Here is an 18,157-nt window from a genome sequence, read left to right on the forward strand (position 1 = left end):
ATAAGCTTTTCTGTTTTTTTTTTTCCTAATAAATAGACTAGGAATATTACTCCTACCTACCTGGCATGGCGGATGTGCCCAGAAAATGAGATAATCTCGTGGATAGGCTTTGAAAACTGCACTTTTACTGAGTAAAAAACCCTTTGCCTCTCCGGGCCCCCGTTTCCCCATCTGTAAAGTGAGAATGATACTCCCTACGCCGCAAGGCTCTTGCGGGGTAAACTCGAATATTATAAATGCACCATTTATTTGCAGATTGAAATTCTGTGCGTCCGGAGGTGGCGGGTGGGAGAGGGAACGAGCAAGGATGCACCGTAGGCCCTGAGTTACTGGGGGCTCAGCCTGGCCGCTGCCCACATTGCATCATTTTGTCGACATTGGTGTGGGTGAAATCTTCCAAAAGAAATTAAAAAAAAAAAAAAGAAGGGTCTGGGACTTACCAGAAACAAGCCACAATCTCCAGATTCTACTATTCCTGGGCCACGTGAGGAGCGCCCACCCGTCTGGCGCTGCGTTCCCCGGGGCGTCCCAGCCTCTCCCGCCCAGCCCGCCGCCCTCCTCCCCCGTGGCCACCGAGGTCAGGCTCTCGCAGGGAAAACGTCTTCAGGGGCTAAACGTCGGTTTTAAACGAAATGGAAAACTCCCAACACGAATCAACAGCAGAGGAAAAGCAGACGCCAAACAAGCGCTCAGAACCCCTTCTGGGGCGGCGAGGTAGCTCTTCCCGGGGAACAGTGAGGGGCGCGGATGTCCCTCTTCGTAAAACTGCACGCGGGGTACGATCCGAGACCCAGCGGCGGCGAGCGCGCCCGAGTCTGCTCGCGGGCGCCAGGCGCGCGGAGAGCGGCGGCTGCGGCTGCGCCAACGCGGTCAGTCCGCGGGGCCCGATCCCGACCCCTAACTCCACAGAGAAGCTCTGCGCCTAAGGGAAAGGGAAGACTTCAACCACAGTCTCGCAGCCCACCTGGCGACCTCACCTGTCTGGCGACCTCACTTCCCAGCCCGCTTCCTTCAAGAAAACCCCACGCAGGCCCGCCCCCCGCTCCCGCCCTGCCCCCTCTGGAAACAAACATGGCCCCCAGCGGGGCGGAAGCGCTTCCGCCCCCAACCAAGATGGCGGTGGGGGCGGGACTAAAAGGGCGTAGGTGGCTCGCCGGGGCCTGAAGAGTGCACCATGGCCACCGCGGCAACCTCACCCTCGCTGAAGCGGCTGGATCTGCGCGATCCTGCGGCTCTTTTCGAGACGCATGGAGCGGAGGAGATCCGCGGGCTGGAGCGCCAGGTTCGGGCTGAGATCGAGCACAAGAAGGAGGAGCTGCGGCAGATGGTGGGCGAACGGTACCGCGACCTGATCGAGGCGGCCGACACCATCGGCCAGATGCGCCGCTGCGCCGTGGGGCTAGTGGACGCCGTGAAGGCCACCGACCAGTACTGCGCCCGCCTCCGCCAGGCCGGCTCGGCCGCGCCCCGGCCACCGAGGACCCCGCAGGTCAGTCCCCATGCCCCCACCCTGCGGCCCCGCAGGCGGGTCCCGGAGCCCCTGGCCTTGCAGGTCAGCCCCGCCCCCCGCCGGTCAGTCCCAGACCCCGCGAGTCCTCACCTTCCTTAGCCAGGAGCCTACCCGCCCCTCATCCTTTGGGCCCCCTCAGGGGACAATGCCAGCCTTCCTTGCACAGATGCGGCTGCTGATCCGTTCTGGAAATGCCATTCAACAGTTTCTTCAGGCACTTTCCCCCGACTTCGGGCCTTGATTCCTACACCTCACTGGGCTCCTTTCAATTTTAGCGGAAAACGCCAGGGGTCTCTGTCTTGACAGTTCAACGCTCTCCTATATAACATGTCCTGACGTTGTTTTTCCTCAGATTTCTCCCCTATGTTGACACCTGCCCTCCAAGTCATTTCTTCCTCATCCCAACCTTCCCCCTATCCCTCCCCAAGAATAACTTCCACAATCCCAAATAGCTGTTCTACCCTTTGGGAGTTGTTGAGGGTAGTACAGCCGTCAAGCCCTTACCTTTATGTATGTATGTGACAGGGTCTCCCAAAGTGCTGGCATTTCTTCAGTCATGAGCCACCACACCCGGCCAAGCCGTTACCTTTTAATAGCTGAAAATTTTCATTTTAAGAACTAAGGCTTTTTTCATTCAGGTTATCCTTATCCCATGTTCTTCCCCACAAACGCTATTGATCAGACACGATGAGGAAGGATGGGAAATAAACAAACACATCCTCATATTGGAGCTGCAGCTTGCGTTCCTAAAGAATTTTTATTTATTTATTTATTTTTTGAGACAGGGTCTCGCTCTGTCGCCCAGGCTGGAGTGCAGTGGCGCGATCTCAGGTCACTGCAACTTCCGCCTCCTGGGTTCAAGCGATTCTCCTGCCTCAGCCACCCGCGTAGCTGGGATTACAGGCACCTGCCACCACGCCCGACTAATTTTTGTACTTTCAATAGACACGGGGTTTCACCATGTTGGCCAGGCTGGTCTCCAGCACCTGACCTCATGTGATCCGCCTGCCTTGGCCTCCCTAAGTGCTGGGATTACAGGCGCGAGAGCCACCGCACCTGGCCCCTTAAAGAATATAGACTTAGCAATGAACGAAGTGAAAGGACATGGAGGGTGAAAAAGGTAAACAGGGAATTGTTTTTAACAGCCTGGGAGAACTTACTGGGACATAGAAGAAGAAACTGAAAAGTACAGTCTTAACTCCAATTTGGAACTTTTTCATGCTACTTGAGCTTTACAGAAATCCTACTCAGTAGACTGGACTGACACAATAGAACTATAGGAAGTTGCAAATAACTTCACAGAATTTTGAAATGAGTGACCTCATCCCAAAGCTAACATTTAGTACACGTGTCCCCTTAGGTGGCCAGCCTTTGCTGTAACTGAGTCATGCTTCAGGGTTTATTAAAACGCTAACTTGAATTATGCCTGATTTTAGAAATGTATTGATTTTCATAGTTGTTATATCTGGTTTATTCTCGGTCAACCCCACAAAAATTTGAGTGTCTTCTTTGTTCACGTTACAAAGAAACAGAAGTCCTCCAATTCCTGCTCTGAAGGAGCTTACAATCTGGTCGAGGAAATAAATCCATGGAAACTTGACAAGAAAAAAATGTAAAAAAATTTAGAACAACAGGTCAGGCACTGTGGCTCATGCCAGCACTTTGGGAGGCCAAGGCAGGTGGATCGCTTGATCACAGGAGTTTGAAACCAGCCTGGGCAACATGGTGAAACCTCATCTCTACAAAAAATACCAAAAAATGAGCGGGCATGGTGGCACATGCCTGTGGTCCCAGCTACTTGGGAGGCTGAAGTGGGAAGATCTCTTGAGCCCAAGAGGTCAAGGCTGTGGTGAGCCATGATCGCACCACTGCACTCCAGCCTGGGCAACAAAGTGAGATGCTGTCTCAAAAAAAAAAAAGGCTGGGTGTGGTGGTTCACGCCTGTAATCCCAACACTTTAGGAGGCTGAGGCGGTGGATCACTTGACGTCAGGAGTTCGAGACCAGCCTGGCCAACATGGTAAAACCCTGTCTGTACTAAAAACACAAAAATTAGCCAGGCATGGTGACATGCACCTGTAATCCTAGCTACTCAGGAGACTGAGGCAGGAGAATCACTGGAACCTGAGACGTTTGATTCCCAAAATAATTGTGTATATTTACCTTAGGAGTTCTGAAGGAAGTCAGTTTAGGCTTGGGTTGTTTTTAGTAAGGAGGGACCTTAAGGGCATGATGAGATTTGGAATTTAGGTTTCTTAGTCCATTTGTGCTGCTATAACAAAATACCTGAGATTGGGCAATTTATAATACAAGTGTATTTTTCGCAGTTCTGGGTCTGGGAAGTCCAAGATCAAGGCACTGGCCTTTGATGTCTGGTGAGGACCTTCTTGCAACATCCTCACGTGGGGGAAGGTAGAAGAACCTAAAAGTTGCCTCCAGCCCTTTTATGAGGCACTAATCCATTTGCTGTGGTTTGGATTTGTGTCTCACCCACATCTTATGTTGAATTATAATCCCCAGTGTTGGAGGTGGGGCCTGGTGGGAGGTGATTGGATCATGGGGAGGGATTTCCCTCTTTGGTCTTGTTCTCATGAGTTCTCATGAGATCTGGTTGTTTGAAAGTGTATGGCATGTCCCTCCACCTTCTTCCTGCTTTGGCCATGTTAAGACGTGCCTGCTTTCCCTTCTGCCATGATCATAAGTTTCCCTGAGGCCTCCCTAGCCATGCTTCCCGTACAGCCTGTGGAACTGAGGGCCAATTAAACTCCTTTTCTTTATAAATTACCCAGTCTTGGGTCCTTCCTTCCTTCCTTTTTTTTTTTTTTTTTTTTTTTTTGACAAAGTCTCTCTCTGTTGCTCAGGCTGGGGTGCAGTTGCGCATTCTCGGCTCAACTGCAGCCTCTGCCTCCCAGGTTCAAGCAATTCTTCTGCCTCAGCTTCCCGAGTAGCTGGGATTACAGGCGTGCACCACTATGCCCAGCTAATTTTTTTATTTTTAGTGGAGACAGGGCTTCACCATGTTGGCCAGGCTGGTCTCGAACTCCTAGCCTCAAGTGATCTGCCCACCTCGGCCTCCCAAAGTGCTGGGATTACAGGCGTGAGCCATCGCGCCCTGCCTTGGGTATTTCTTTATAGCGGTGTGAGAATGGACTAATACGCTGTTCATGAGGGAGATGTTTGAGGGAGAGAAAATCCTGAAGTAAGGATAGACTCAGATGAGTAGAGGCCTAAAGACTGAACCAGATGGTGGCTTGGTGCAGTCAGTACCTTCCTTGGTGAAGTCAAACAGTCAGCAAAGAAGACCACGGTGCCCCCCCAAAAAACAGAAGAAAAAGTAGGAAGGCTGAACATCAGGAAAGGCTGGAGAAAGCTCACATGAGTAGTAGTCCACAGGGCTTCATGCCATCGAAGCATCAAGAGGATCACTGATAACCAGATGGTAAGATGAAAGTTTGCTTCTCCGTGGGGCTGAGCAAAAATGCATGCGTGTGTAGGAAAAACCAGGGGATCTTACAACACTCCTGACTCCGGCAACTCTTCTACACTGGGCTTTGATGACTTGCTGAGTTGCACTGAACCCAGCTTAATAGAAGCTTTGTATCCTTAAATACCCCCAGATTTCTTCCCAAGCCTACAGAACACTGAGATTGCTTTTGTTCGTTCTTCTGGTTTAGTTCTGTGCCTTCTCCTGCAGCCACAGCAGCCATCCCAGGAGAAGTTCTACAGCATGGCTGCCCAGATCAAGCTACTCTTAGAAATTCCGGAGAAGATCTGGAGCTCGATGGAAGCCTCTCAGTGTCTCCACGCCACACAGCTCTACCTGCTCTGCTGCCACCTCCACAGCCTGCTCCAGCTGGATTCTTCTAGTTCCCGATACAGTCCCGTCCTCTCCCGGTTTCCTATACTCATCCGGCAAGTGGCAGCTGCCAGCCACTTCCGGTAAGTGGATCTAGCCTAAAGAGCTGCTCTGGTGGTGGCCAAGCTTCTCACTACAGGTTTACGGTGTTTGTCTTCTTTCCTGATGTACCAAAGCCCTTTATCCAAGATGTGAAAAATACCCTGGTGACCTTTGTCATCATTTTTCTAGGTCAACTATTCTGCATGAAAGCAAGATGTTGCTCAAATGCCAAGCCGTGTCTGACCAAGCTGTGGCCGAGGCCCTGTGCTCTATAATGCTCTTAGAAGAGAGTTCTCCTCGCCAAGCCCTCACAGACTTCCTGCTGGCCAGAAAGGCAACTATTCAGAAACTTCTCAACCAGCCACACCATGGTGGGTGTGGCTTCTGGCCAACATTTGGTCCTTAAACATGGGATGGAGAAGGGTAGCTGCGGGAGACTGAAGCCTCCAGAGCGTCCTCTGTCTTTCACTGTGGGAAAGGTAATTGTTTCAAAGAGGATGGTTTCTCCTTTTAGGTGCTGGTATCAAGGCTCAGATTTGCTCATTAGTGGAGTTGCTGGCCACCACTCTGAAGCAAGCTCATGCCCTTTTCTACACTTTGCCAGAAGGACTGCTGCCAGATCCAGCCCTGCCATGTGGTTTGCTCTTCTCTACTCTGGAGACTATCACAGGCCAGCATCCTGCCGGTGAGCTCTTAGCCAAGCTTTTTAAATTCTGGTTCACTCAACTGATAATTTGCTCAGCATCTACCGTGTGCCAGCCACCATGCTAGGCTCTGGGGATGGAGCAGTGAACTGGACAAATAGAGGCCCTTCCTTCATCGAGGCTGCAGTTCAGTGGTAGAAGCAGGTATCAGACTCACAAATAGGCGAATATCCATTTAGTGTCTATATTGGTCATTGCTAGAAAGGCTAAGTACAAGTTGCCTTGGGAACATTGAATGGAAGTAACTCACCAAGGTCAGAGAAGGCTTCCCTGGAGAAGCCTTTAACCTGAAAGCTGAAGGTTGAGTGGCAGTCACTTAGATGAAGAAGGCAAAGAACAGGCTTTCAGGCAAAGGGAAGAGGATGTGCAAAGATCCTGAGGCAAGAAGAAACTGTAAGACAGCCGGTGAGGCATTGGGTGAGGGGGAGAGCTGCTTAAGCAGAGACGGAGGTGGGGCCAGGGGCCAGATAATGCCCAGCCTTGTGAGCGAGGCTAGGGAATTTAGACTTTATCCAAAGAACAATGGAAGCCTCCTGGGACCTTCCAGGCTTGGTGTGGACCCTCTGTTATATGTGCCCGTGCATCCTATACTTTTATTTGGTAGCATTTATCTCAACTGAAATGAAATAAATGCATTTGGCTTTTAGGTGGCAATAGATCCCCTTGGGGCTAGAATGGATGCCGAGAGCTCACTTAGGAGGCTGTTGCCACGATCCAGGTGTCAGCCGCTGGGAGCTTGGGTTACAAAGGAACAATAGAGACGAAGCTAATTGCAATGCTCGGACATCTGTTTAGGAGGAGAGGATTTGGTGACAGATTGGCTGTAAGGACGTGAGAAGGGAGGTGACCAAGTTAAGTAGAAATGGAGCTGGTCTGAAGTGGCTGATGATGGGTTCACTTTGAAATGGCCCAGTGCTGTGGCTCACATCTATAATCCTAGCACTTTGGATGCTGAGGCAGTCCATGAGTTTGAGATCAGCCTGGGCAGCATAGTGAGACCCCATCTCTATAAAAGATAAACATTTGCTGTGTGTGGTGGCATGCCCCTGTGGTCCCTGCTATTTGGGAGGCTGAGGCAGAAGGATCATTTGAGCCAAGGAGGTTGAGGCTGAAGTGAAATTCCATCTATTTATTTATTTATTTTTTTGGAGACAGGGTCTCACCTTGTTGCCCAGGCTGAAGTGTAGTGGCATGATCATGGGTCACTGCAGCCTCGACCTCCTGGGCTCAAGTGATCCTCCTACCTCAGCCTCCCAAGTAGCTGCAACTACAGGTGTGCACCATGACGCCTGGCTAATTGTTTCTTTTTTGTAGAGGTGAGGTTTCACTGTGTTGCCCAAGCTGGCCCGGCCTAACTCCCTGTTTTAATATGCACTTCAAAGGGTGGCCTAGATGGCTTCTTACTTGGCCTTCTCTTTAGGAAAGGGTACTGGTGTCCTGCAGGAAGAGATGAAACTCTGCAGCTGGTTTAAACACCTGCCAGCATCCATCGTCGAGTTCCAGCCAACACTCCGAACCCTTGCACATCCCATCAGCCAGGAATACCTGAAAGACACGCTGCAGAAATGGATCCACATGTAAGTAGCCAGAAAGAGCTTCCCTGCAGCTGGCAGGAACCACCCATGCAGCGAGGCATGTGCAGAAAGCCTGTCCTGGATGGCTGAAGTGAGCAGTGACTGTGCCACTGCATTCCTGCCTGGGTGACAGAGCATGTCCTGGATGGCGTGCTGCCCATCAGCCACTCACTCTGTCACCCATTGCCACCTTTGAGGTCATTCAGCACCCGCTGTGGGAGAACCAAGAAGGAATTTGTCTTTCAAAAGGTTATATGGGAGTTTTAAATTCTCTTTATGTGAGAGTTCTGCAACTCCTGTTTTTACTTAATGCATTGTTTTTTTTAAGCCATTCCACAGGGTCCAGACTTGCGTATATCCTCAGGGAAGCAAGGGTAGGCCTGGTGCAGGCAACAGACCACATGCCCCAACCCAGCCAAAACACTCTGTGTTGCTACTGATCTATCAACACTGAGACACATAGATATTTATCTATTGGAACTCAGATAAGAGATTGTCAAATGGCATTCTGATGTTTTTCTTAATAAAGACGTGAACACCATGCCTCTGATGGAGCCCAAAGAACATGATTCTGTTGCAGGTGTAATGAAGACATTAAAAATGGGATCACCAACCTGCTCATGTACGTGAAGAGCATGAAGGGTCTCGCGGGAATCCGGGATGCCATGTGGGAGTTACTTACCAATGAGTCCACCAGTCACAGCTGGGATGTGCTATGTCGGCGGCTTCTGGAGAAGCCGCTCTTGTTCTGGGAAGATATGATGCAGCAACTGTTTCTTGACCGATTACAGGTGAGCTAGACAGTCACATGGTCTACCTGTTTTATGGCCAATCCTAGTGGTATTTTGACTGTCTTGGGAGACTTCTTTCACTTCCCAAGTATATTCTTTTCCTGCTTAGTAACAGATCCAGAGTCTAGAGCTGAAAATACACCAGGCCTCTGTCACTTGATCAAGAATGGGCCCATGTTCATCAGTAATGGCTTTATTCTCTGCCAACACCATGCCATCTTTCTGAAGATGGTGAACCTTCTGAATGCTAGGATAAATTATCATTTGGTACTCTTGTTTTGAAATGTCCTTAAAGGAACTGTGATTAGAACTCTTCTCTCATTCTCTTTTAGACTCTGACAAAAGAAGGCTTTGATTCCATCTCCAGTAGCTCCAAGGAGCTCCTGGTTTCAGCTCTGCAGGAACTTGAAAGCAGCACCAGCAACTCCCCTTCAAATAAGCACATCCACTTTGAGTACAACATGTCGCTCTTCCTCTGGTCTGAGAGTCCTAATGACCTGCCTTCCGATGCGGCCTGGGTCAACGTGGCAAACCGGGGTCAGTTTGCCAGTAGCGGCCTCTCCATGAAAGCACAAGCCATCAGCCCTTGTGTACAGAACTTCTGTTCTGCCCTGGATTCAAAGCTGAAGGTTAAACTGGATGACCTCCTGGCTTACCTCCCCTCTGATGACTCGTCACTGCCCAAGGATGTTTCTCCCACACAGGCCAAGAGTTCTGCCTTTGACAGATACGCAGATGCGGGGACTGTGCAGGAGATGCTGCGGACTCAGTCCGTGGCATGCATCAAGCACATCGTGAACTGCATCCGGGCAGAGCTACAGAGCATTGAAGAAGGTGTGCAAGGGCAACAGGATGCCCTCAACAGTGCCAAGCTGCACTCAGTTCTTTTCATGGCCAGACTCTGCCAGTCCCTGGGAGAGCTGTGCCCCCATCTGAAGCAGTGTATTCTGGGAAAATCAGAGAGCTCAGAGAAACCAGCAAGGGAGTTTAGGGCTCTGAGAAAACAGGGAAAGGTGAAAACTCAGGAAATCATTCCTACACAGGCCAAGTGGCAAGAGGTTAAAGAAGTACTCCTCCAGCAGAGCGTGATGGGCTACCGGGTCTGGAGCAGTGCAGTTGTGAAAGTGAGTGATGTAACTTCTTCCCCCTGTCTTGTCTCACTTCTGTCATATTCCAGTCTTGCCAACCTCAATCAGTTCCTTCAGCAGTAAAGGCAAAACAATTCTGATTTCATACAGTTAACTTTATCTCTGCCAGAAAGTTCAGTAAAAACTTTTTTGGCCGGGCGCGGTAGCTCATGCCTGTAATCCCAGCACTTTGGGAGGCCGAGACGGGCGGATCGTGAGGTCAGGAAATGGAGACCATCCTGGCTAACACGGCGAAACCCTGTCTCTACTAAAAAAATACAAAAAAGTAGCCGGGCATGGTGGTGGGCGCCTGTAGTCCCAGCTACTCGGAAGGCTAAGGCAGGAGAATGGCATGAACCCGGGAGGCGGAGCTTGCAGTGAGCCGAGATCACGCCACTGCACTCCAGCCTGGGCAACAGGGCGAGACTCCGTCTCAAAAAAAACTTTTTCATTCATTTTTAGCTTAGATTCTGTAGACAGAAAAGCTGCATTTTTTCCTTGCATCAGATGAGAATGAAAGACTTTCTGCCTGGCTTTCCTCTCTTTAACCTAAATATCATATTCCCAGTAGTCTCCACTTGTACCCTAAGAGGTGGTATTTGGGCTAGACATGGCGGCTCATGCCTGTAATCCTAGCACTTTGGGAGGCTGAGATGGGTGGATTGTGTGAACCCAGGAATTCAAGACCAGCCTGGGCAACATGATGAAACCCCCTATCTACAAAAAGTACAGAAATTATTCGGATGTGGTGGTGCACACCTGTAGTCCCAGTTACTTGGGAAGCTGAGGCAGGAGCATTGCCTGAGCCTAGGAGGTCGAGGCTGCAGTGAGCTGTGATTGCGCCACTGCAATCAGCCTGGGAGAAGAGCAAGACCCTGTCTCAAAAAAAAGAAGTGGCATTTGACATTTATAGGGTAGTTAGCAACAAAATTCCCATGGCTGATATCATTGATAATTAGCCAAAAGAGGACTGATACCATCACTGTACCTACAGCTTCAGCATCTTGAGCTGTTCTCAGGATTACACAGATTGTTTTAAAGAAACTCTACAGAGGATCTGAGTGGCTTGTATGGATATTTGCCTTTTATTACCAGGTTTTGATTCATGGATTCACCCAGTCATTACTTCTAGATGATGCTGGCTCAGTTCTGGCCACAGCCACCAGCTGGGATGAGCTAGAAATTCAGGAGGAGGCAGAGTCTGGCAGCAGTGTCACATCCAAGATCCGACTCCCTGCACAGGTGAGCAGGGACCATGGGCTGAAAAAGGGAATAAACTGCTCCGTGGAAGAAGAAAGGTTTTAGAAAATCATTCAACATACAACTTGTGAGGAATAGCTGAAAGTAACATCTGTAACTTTCTACTGTGGGGGCGTAGTAGATGTAGGGCTAAGTAAATGGCAGACTGTTCAAGAAGTCAGTTAACCATTCTTTCCTTTTGTAGCATAGGCTCTGTGCTAATTAGGGAACCACTTACTTGCCGTGAAATCAGCAGCATAAAACACAGGCACCTCTTCTAGATCAGCCTCAGACCATGGAGGCAGTAACAGCAAATTGCACTTAACCAGGGGCCTTGTGTCTGCTGAACAGTCTGCCTGTAAGAAGCGTTGCCGAGAGGGGTCAAAGTCCTGGCACATAGGCCTTGTAAGATTAAGTGGATTCACTTTCACTGTGTGTCATTTAATTGGTGCAAGTTGGCAATGTGACATTTCTTTTTTCTTTTAGCCATCCTGGTATGTACAGTCCTTCCTGTTTAGTTTATGCCAGGAAATTAATCGGGTTGGAGGCCATGCCTTGCCAAAGGTGACATTACAGGAGATGCTGAAAAGCTGTATGGTTCAAGTAGTAGCTGCCTACGAGAAACTTTCCGAAGAAAAACAGATTAAGGTAGGTGTCTGAATGTTTGCCCATTAAAAACACAAATTAAACAAAAGAAAACCTTAGCTTTGTCTTGGGTTTGAGCAGTTCACATCAAAGACTCAAACTGTTAAGGATCACCCAGCCCAGGCATCGGGTCCTGTAAAAATGCTCTATCTTAGGAGTAGCACCCAGCGCTGTGAGTTTACTTACACTCATTCTAAAGGGTCGAGCAGATCTTCGCTGAGAAGGCAGCTCAGCACAGATGGAAACACCAAGGCCCAGAACTTTGGGAGGCTGAGGTGGGAGGATGGCTTCAGCTTGGAAGTTCGCGGCTGCAGTGAGCAGCTATGATCTCACCACTGCACTCCAGCCTGGGCGACAAAGTAAGACCCTGTCTCTTAAAAAGACAAAACAAAAAAATCAAAAAACAATGAAAAGGATCAGTGCTTCAAAATAAAAGACCTGGCTTCCAACCTCAGTGCTGCCACTTGTTCACTGGGGGCTCCGGGCAAATCATTAACCTCTGTTTCCTCAGGACCAAATGTGATCCTGTAGATAAACCGCTCAGTAGTTTCCTCACTTGTAAAAGGCAGACAGCCCCCTGCCCCAGCCACAGCACACCTACCTCAGGAGTGACTGTGGGGAGTTAGAGAACAGTTGCCTGCCACACAGTGTGACACACAGAGGTGCTTATTTACGGGGAGTTCTCGTCTCCCAACCCTTCACACTGCTTTCACTGCCTAGGAAGCATTCTGCCCTTGGTGTATAATCCCATTTCATTAGTAACTTTTTTTTTTTTTGAGACAGAGTCTCACTCTGTCACCCAGGCTGGAGTGCAGTGGCACCATCTCGGCTCACTGCAACCTCAACCTCCCAGGCTCAGGAGATTCTCCCACCTCAGCCTCCCGAATAGTTGGGACCACAAGGCATGCGCCAGCACACCTAATTTTTGTTATTTTTCGTAGAGACAGGTTTTGCGATTTTGCCCAGGCGGGTCTCAAACTCCTGGGTTCGAGCAAATTGCTTGTTTCGGCCTCCCAAAGTGCTGGGACTATGGGCAGGAGCCATAGCGCCTGGCCAGTAACATTTTTTAAGAAGGAACATGGTCAGGTGTGATGGCTGACACCTGTAATCCCAGTACTTTGGGAGGCCAAGGCGGGCGGATCACTTGAGGCCAGGAGTTCGAGACCAGCCTGGCCAACATGGTGAAACCTCGTCTCTACTAAAAATACAAAAATTAGCCGGATGTGGTGGCATACATCTGTAGTCCCTGCTACTCAGGAGGGTGAGGCAGGAGACATCGCTTGAACCTGGGAGGTGGAGGTTGCAGTGAGCCCAGATTGTGCCACTGCACTCCAGCCTGGGCAACAAGGCGAGACTCCATCTCAAAAAAAAAAAAACAAAAAAACCCAAGAAGGAACAAATCCTGATTTTGGAAAGAATTCAGTAAGTCTTCTCTAATGAGCTTCCTCAAAATACTTCTCCTTCATGCAAGGAGCCTTTTTTCCCCTTTAGGACAACCATTTACAGCATCTGAGGCCTTTTTTAAGGGCCAGGTCTCTTCCCTGCTGTTAGGTTTTTAATTTTAAGATCAAGTTTCTAACATAATTTGTTGTTGTGAGATTAAACTGGCCATATGAGTATCAAAACCATCTGCTTCTGAAATAGCAAGCTGAAACTCAACCAAAACATGAAGCTGTTTATTACGCTCACATAACAAGACCTCTCTCTTCACTGGTGGGGACCGGGAATTCATTTGCAGAAAGAAGGTGCATTTCCAGTCACCCAGAACCGGGCGCTGCAGCTGCTTTATGATCTGCGTTACCTCAACATTGTTCTGACAGCCAAGGCTGACGAGGTGAAGAGTGGCCGGAGCAAGCCAGACTCCAGGTGTCGTATCCTCTAGGGAGCTATGTCAAGGTGGTCTCTTCCAAAAGCAAATAGTCCCTTTGCTGGGAAGCCACCAGAGTCAGCCTGTTATACTGCACATTCATTGTGTTTGAACAGTAAGTGCTCATATTACCAGCAAGTTAAATAATGGCCGCCTGCTGGATAAATGCCATGGTCAAGTGAAATAGGTGGACTCTCATTCCTCTCTCTTCTGAGTCAGCCTAGCAGCTGCTGAGTATCATTTGAGCCCTTAGTGCCCTCCTTATAGACAGAACAGGGGGAAAGGGTGGACTTCACTTAGACATCATGTCAGGTTGAAACTCTTGAGGGTGACTTAAGCACTATCATCAGTGACAAATGTACTAAGCCAGCAACTAAGTAGAATAAAACCCACCTCCAAGATTTCTACAGCAGTAGGATATCCTAAGATTGTTTTTGATCCTAAAAAATTTGGACAGTAATGATCCTAATCCTTTTCTCAGAATTGAGAAAGTGACTGACCACCTGGAAGCCCTCATTGATCCATTTGACCTGGACGTTTTCACGCCACACCTCAACAGCAACCTTCATCGCCTGGTGCAGCGAACTTCTGTGAGTCAAATCAAAAACATGCTCAGTGCAAACCAAGTGACACAGGCTCAAATTACAAAATTAACCTTCTCAAGCACGTAATACTCCAGGATGCAGCATAGGGAGGGGGATGAGACACAAATAGCCGAGTGTAGTTATAAAGACTGAAAGAAGATTAGATAAAATCTCACACACTGAGGCAACCAAGATTTGGCCCCTTAAGTCGTAAATAAGGATTATTACAGTTTTATCCAGGCCTCAGAAAGAGGAATAAAAACTCCCTGCCTCTCAGATTCTGACCTGTGGGCAGTAATAAAAAGTAATCGTGAAGCATTAAGGCACTCAGAACATTCCCCAAAATGACGGTTAGAAATACAATAGCGATGGGTGACTAACCTTTTTTTGCCTTTTTTTACCTGCACAATGAAACCTCTGCATTTTATTGAGCTCCACCTCTTGTCTGCCAGGTTCTGTTTGGATTGGTGACTGGTACAGAGAATCAGCTTGCCCCCCGGAGCAGTACGTTCAACTCCCAAGAACCCCATAACATCCTGCCACTGGCATCCAGTCAGATCAGGTAAAGACTGCCAAGAGGCTTCTGCCGGGCACTTTGGGAGGCCGAGGCGGGCGGATCACAAGGTCAGGAGATTGAGACCATCCTGGTTAACACGGTGAAACCCCATCTCTACTAAAAAAAATACAAAAAATTAGCCGGCCTGGTGGCAGGCGCCTATAGTCCCAGCTACTCAGGAGGCTGAGGCAGGAGAATGGCATGAACCCGGGAGGCGGAGCTTGCAGTGAGCTGAGACTGCGCCATTGCACTCCAGCCTGGGCATCAGAACGAGACTCTGTCTCAAAAAAAAAAAAAAAAAAAAAAAAGAGGCTTCTGCTGGGCCCCAGAGCTGCCTGTTTGTGCTACTAAATTCTTTCCTCTTGTTTTGGAGGTTTGGACTTCTCCCACTGAGCATGACAAGCACTCGAAAGGCTAAATCAACCAGAAACATCGAAACAAAAGCTCAGGTTGGTGCCAAGAGCAAGAGGCTCATCCGTGGATGGGTCCCCACCTCCCACTGAGCCACCCATGATCAGCTCCCTTTTAAACAACTGATAAAGAACTGTGACAAAATGCACTAATGCTGCTTTTAATGGCGGCGCAATAGAGAAGTACAAGGTTTTACTAGCTTGAGCTACTAGAAGGTGTAAAAGATGCCTGCTGACACTACCAAGTAGCCTCTTAATAGAAATGTAGGAAATATACAGGACAGGGTGGAGATGATCTCTTGAATGTAGTAGGATGAAAGGGTTAACTGCCAACCCGGCCCTGTCAATCATTGAACTTGTTTGGAAAAAATCTGTTTTGTTCTGGTGATGATGGTTTTATCTTCCCTTTTCGTTGGGTGGGAACTAACAGAAAAATTGTTTCCCCAAAAGTTTGACATTTTCTTGTTAATACACATTTCGTTTCAGTACGATGCCAACTGTTAAGCCTGCAGGAATCCTCCTGGGTATTTCTGAATTGTGCTGTGTGCACGTGTGTTTGAAAGCTTAAACAGCTTGTCTTCTTACAGCATCGAGTTGTTTGCTTTATTGTTAGACACAATATTAGCAGTGTATCCTTTCCGTATTCCTTACCATCGAACCCATTAAGATCTAAAATCCTTGTCAAGTATCTGGCTTTAAAAGTTGGGAGATGGTAGTTAAGAAAAAAAAGCTCTTGGAAAAACCATCCAGTCCCTAAGCATGGGCTATGTTGCAGCCTGTTCCAGAAGTTTCCACTGCAGTGATCTTTCAGTTCTGCCCATATTAGGTTAGCAGGCTGTGGAGAGAGGTGCCTGTGTCTACCCTTTTCGCAAGACAGTCCTCATTTCCAAATTCTAGTTTTGTCACAAAGGCTCATGCTGTTCCGTGTCCTCTTCAAATCTGGACTGACAGCAAAGTCCTCTGACTAGAGTCATCGTGCTTCTCAGCTCCGCTTGTGTGTGCCGTGTGGACTCCGAGTGGCGTCGCGCGGAGGGCGAGTGGGCAGGAGGGCCCAGGTCAGCTCTAAGGCACTTTTCTCTACATCCAATGGCAGGTTGTCCCCCCGGCACACTCCACAGCTGGTGACCCGACAGTTCCTGGCTCCTTGTTCAGACAGCTCGTCAGTGAAGAAGACAACACGTCTGCACCTTCATTATTCAAACTTGGCTGGCTCTCCAGTATGACTAAGTAACATGGCAACACATCTGTCTCTCCCTAAATAAATACTACCACATTATTTCTTCTAAAGGTGCCTCTGCTCATCTGATTCTCAGCCACACCAATCTTTCCAGTTTCACTGATGGAATGTGGCCCCCTAGTTACTGTTGGGGGTTACTTTAAGCATCAAGTTAATCTTTGTCCCAAAATTTCACAATACTTGTTGCTTTAGACATCAGTTCAGGTAGCTTACATTTTATTAGTGTTCAACAACACCTTAATTGTTGACACTACAAGGTGGAATTGTCAATGAGATCATGTAAGCTGCTGACTGACCAAGTTTGTAGGACAAAAAGTCATTACATATTACTTCACTTGCAGAACTGTGCCGTGTTTCCTACTAAAGTCTGAGGTGCAGACTGTGGAGGAATAGTGACACAGAAGTTATCTCGATATACAAGAATCCAAAAGACATTCTCCCTGGAAGTACAAATATATAACAAAGAGTAGAGACTATTATTAGGGAGGGTGCTTCACTGACAGTCTGAATTGGATCTGATTATTCTCCTGTTACACAAGAGAGAGTACTTTCAATAGAACATCTACATACTGAGAGGTAGTATGGCAGTTAATTTCAGTGCAAGACTGAATCAAGCTTCCTATATTTTGGAAAAAAACTTACGTTTTTTCATGGAAACTAGATACTCTTTACTAGTTTATTGAATAAAAAAAACTGAAGATCCCGCATTTTTAAAAGGCCCTTTACATAAAGTAGAGTTTCTAGATGACAGATTTGGAAATCAGTCTGAATGGGACATACTATGGATTTAACACAGAATGAGTTTTCCTCAAACCACTACCTTGACATAGATTTGATACCCTCCCTCAAAAGAATCCTATAAAAAATTGCTTCAAAGCCCCTTTGAAATTGCAATAGTGCAGCAAAACCACAAGTAAACAACTGCCTGTTAACCTGTTATTTCAAATATAGACTGAAAAGCCAACAGGCATTTTTCGTGTGCAATTTTTCTTTTAAAACAAGTTGTAAGTTGAAATATCAAATCTGCACAGCGCTGTCCCTTCACAGAAGGCAAGAAACTGCCGGCACATCATGTCAGAGGCCGCCCTCGGTGCTGTAGGCTGTGGAAGTGGGCCTCCCTCAGGGTCTGGTTGATGTGGAAGTAGAGGCCTTGGCACAGCGCGGACTGCTCGGGCACGGGCTGAGGCGTGTTAGGGCTGGATCCGGCCATGGTCTGGCTCAAGCTGCCTTCCGGCCCGCTGGCCCTGTCCGGGCTGTTGATGCTGCTGCTGCTGCTGCTGCTGCTCCCACCACTGTCACTGCCTGAAGACTGGAAGTAAGAAGAAAGAAACAGGGTCACAATCAGGCTGTTTTGTTTAAGAGCTTTACTGTGGTTTCATGTACAGCGCTCTATTAAGAGTACCTTTCCAGCTCGGCTTGAGGATGAAGACATATACTGGGCTTTGGAATTGATAAAGTACGCTCTCCTAAAATGTTTCATCCTCTCCTCACAGCCACCCTGTCAGGCTGAGCAGGATTTATTGTCCCTAATACACAGCTCTAGGAGGATGGGTCCAGGTTCAAGCACGGGCTTCCTAACTCCAAATTCTTTCAACTATATCCTAATTCTTTTACAAGTATTCTCTACCTGCTTTTCCCATTCATTTCAATAATTTCCAACCAAAGAAGGCAGTTCTCAGCCTCCAAGGGAATGTATGAGTCATTGGGACAGGGTATAAAAAAGGTGACAAATAAGATGGCTTCTGGGTATAAGTGAAGATAAAAACTAAAAGCCTAAGCCAATTTTGTGATCATCATAGACACAAAATGGTATTCTGTAACTGAAAGGACTTTAATAGACTTCTGGTCAAGTTATCTTATGTTGGCATTATTGCAGTTCATATGTACATGTGTGTACATGAGCATGCCTAACTTTTTCTTTAATGTAACTAACATGACTGGGTGTTTTAGTCATCTTGGAGAGGCTACTTGGAGATCCCCGATAAGAGTCACTTTCATTCTGCAGTTCATGTTTAA

The 18,157-nt window shown here is 48.0% G+C and overlaps 2 protein-coding genes across 5 annotated transcripts in view; one reads left to right on the forward strand and one right to left on the reverse strand.

Moving 5' to 3' along the window:
* Positions 1-1,132: 1,132 nt before the first annotated feature.
* Positions 1,133-16,191, forward strand: COG1 (component of oligomeric golgi complex 1). The gene is made up of 14 exons (XM_032177703.2): positions 1,133-1,489; positions 5,204-5,448; positions 5,597-5,778; positions 5,922-6,092; positions 7,532-7,688; positions 8,266-8,476; positions 8,809-9,600; positions 10,699-10,845; positions 11,329-11,490; positions 13,226-13,353; positions 13,836-13,944; positions 14,391-14,500; positions 14,868-14,943; positions 15,998-16,191. Exons 1-14 carry the CDS (start codon positions 1,175-1,177, stop codon positions 16,133-16,135), a joined length of 2,943 nt encoding a protein of 980 aa, XP_032033594.1. The 5' UTR covers positions 1,133-1,174; the 3' UTR covers positions 16,136-16,191.
* The window catches only part of FAM104A (family with sequence similarity 104 member A), a 26,246-nt gene continuing 23,138 nt past the window's right edge, over positions 15,050-18,157 (reverse strand). For 3 of the 4 annotated variants that reach the window (XM_032177712.2, XM_032177710.2, XM_058429182.1), the window contains one exon: positions 15,050-17,450. In XM_032177712.2, coding sequence (XP_032033603.1) covers positions 17,211-17,450 — 240 coding nt within the window. In that variant the 3' untranslated portion in view covers positions 15,050-17,210. The remainder of the gene's footprint in view (positions 17,451-18,157) is intronic. The other variant, XM_032177713.2, reaches the window with a different exon arrangement.

The sequence above is a fragment of the Hylobates moloch genome, unplaced genomic scaffold, assembly GCF_009828535.3.
Source record: "Hylobates moloch isolate HMO894 unplaced genomic scaffold, HMol_V3 SCAFFOLD_15, whole genome shotgun sequence".
Taxonomy (NCBI): domain Eukaryota; kingdom Metazoa; phylum Chordata; class Mammalia; order Primates; family Hylobatidae; genus Hylobates; species Hylobates moloch.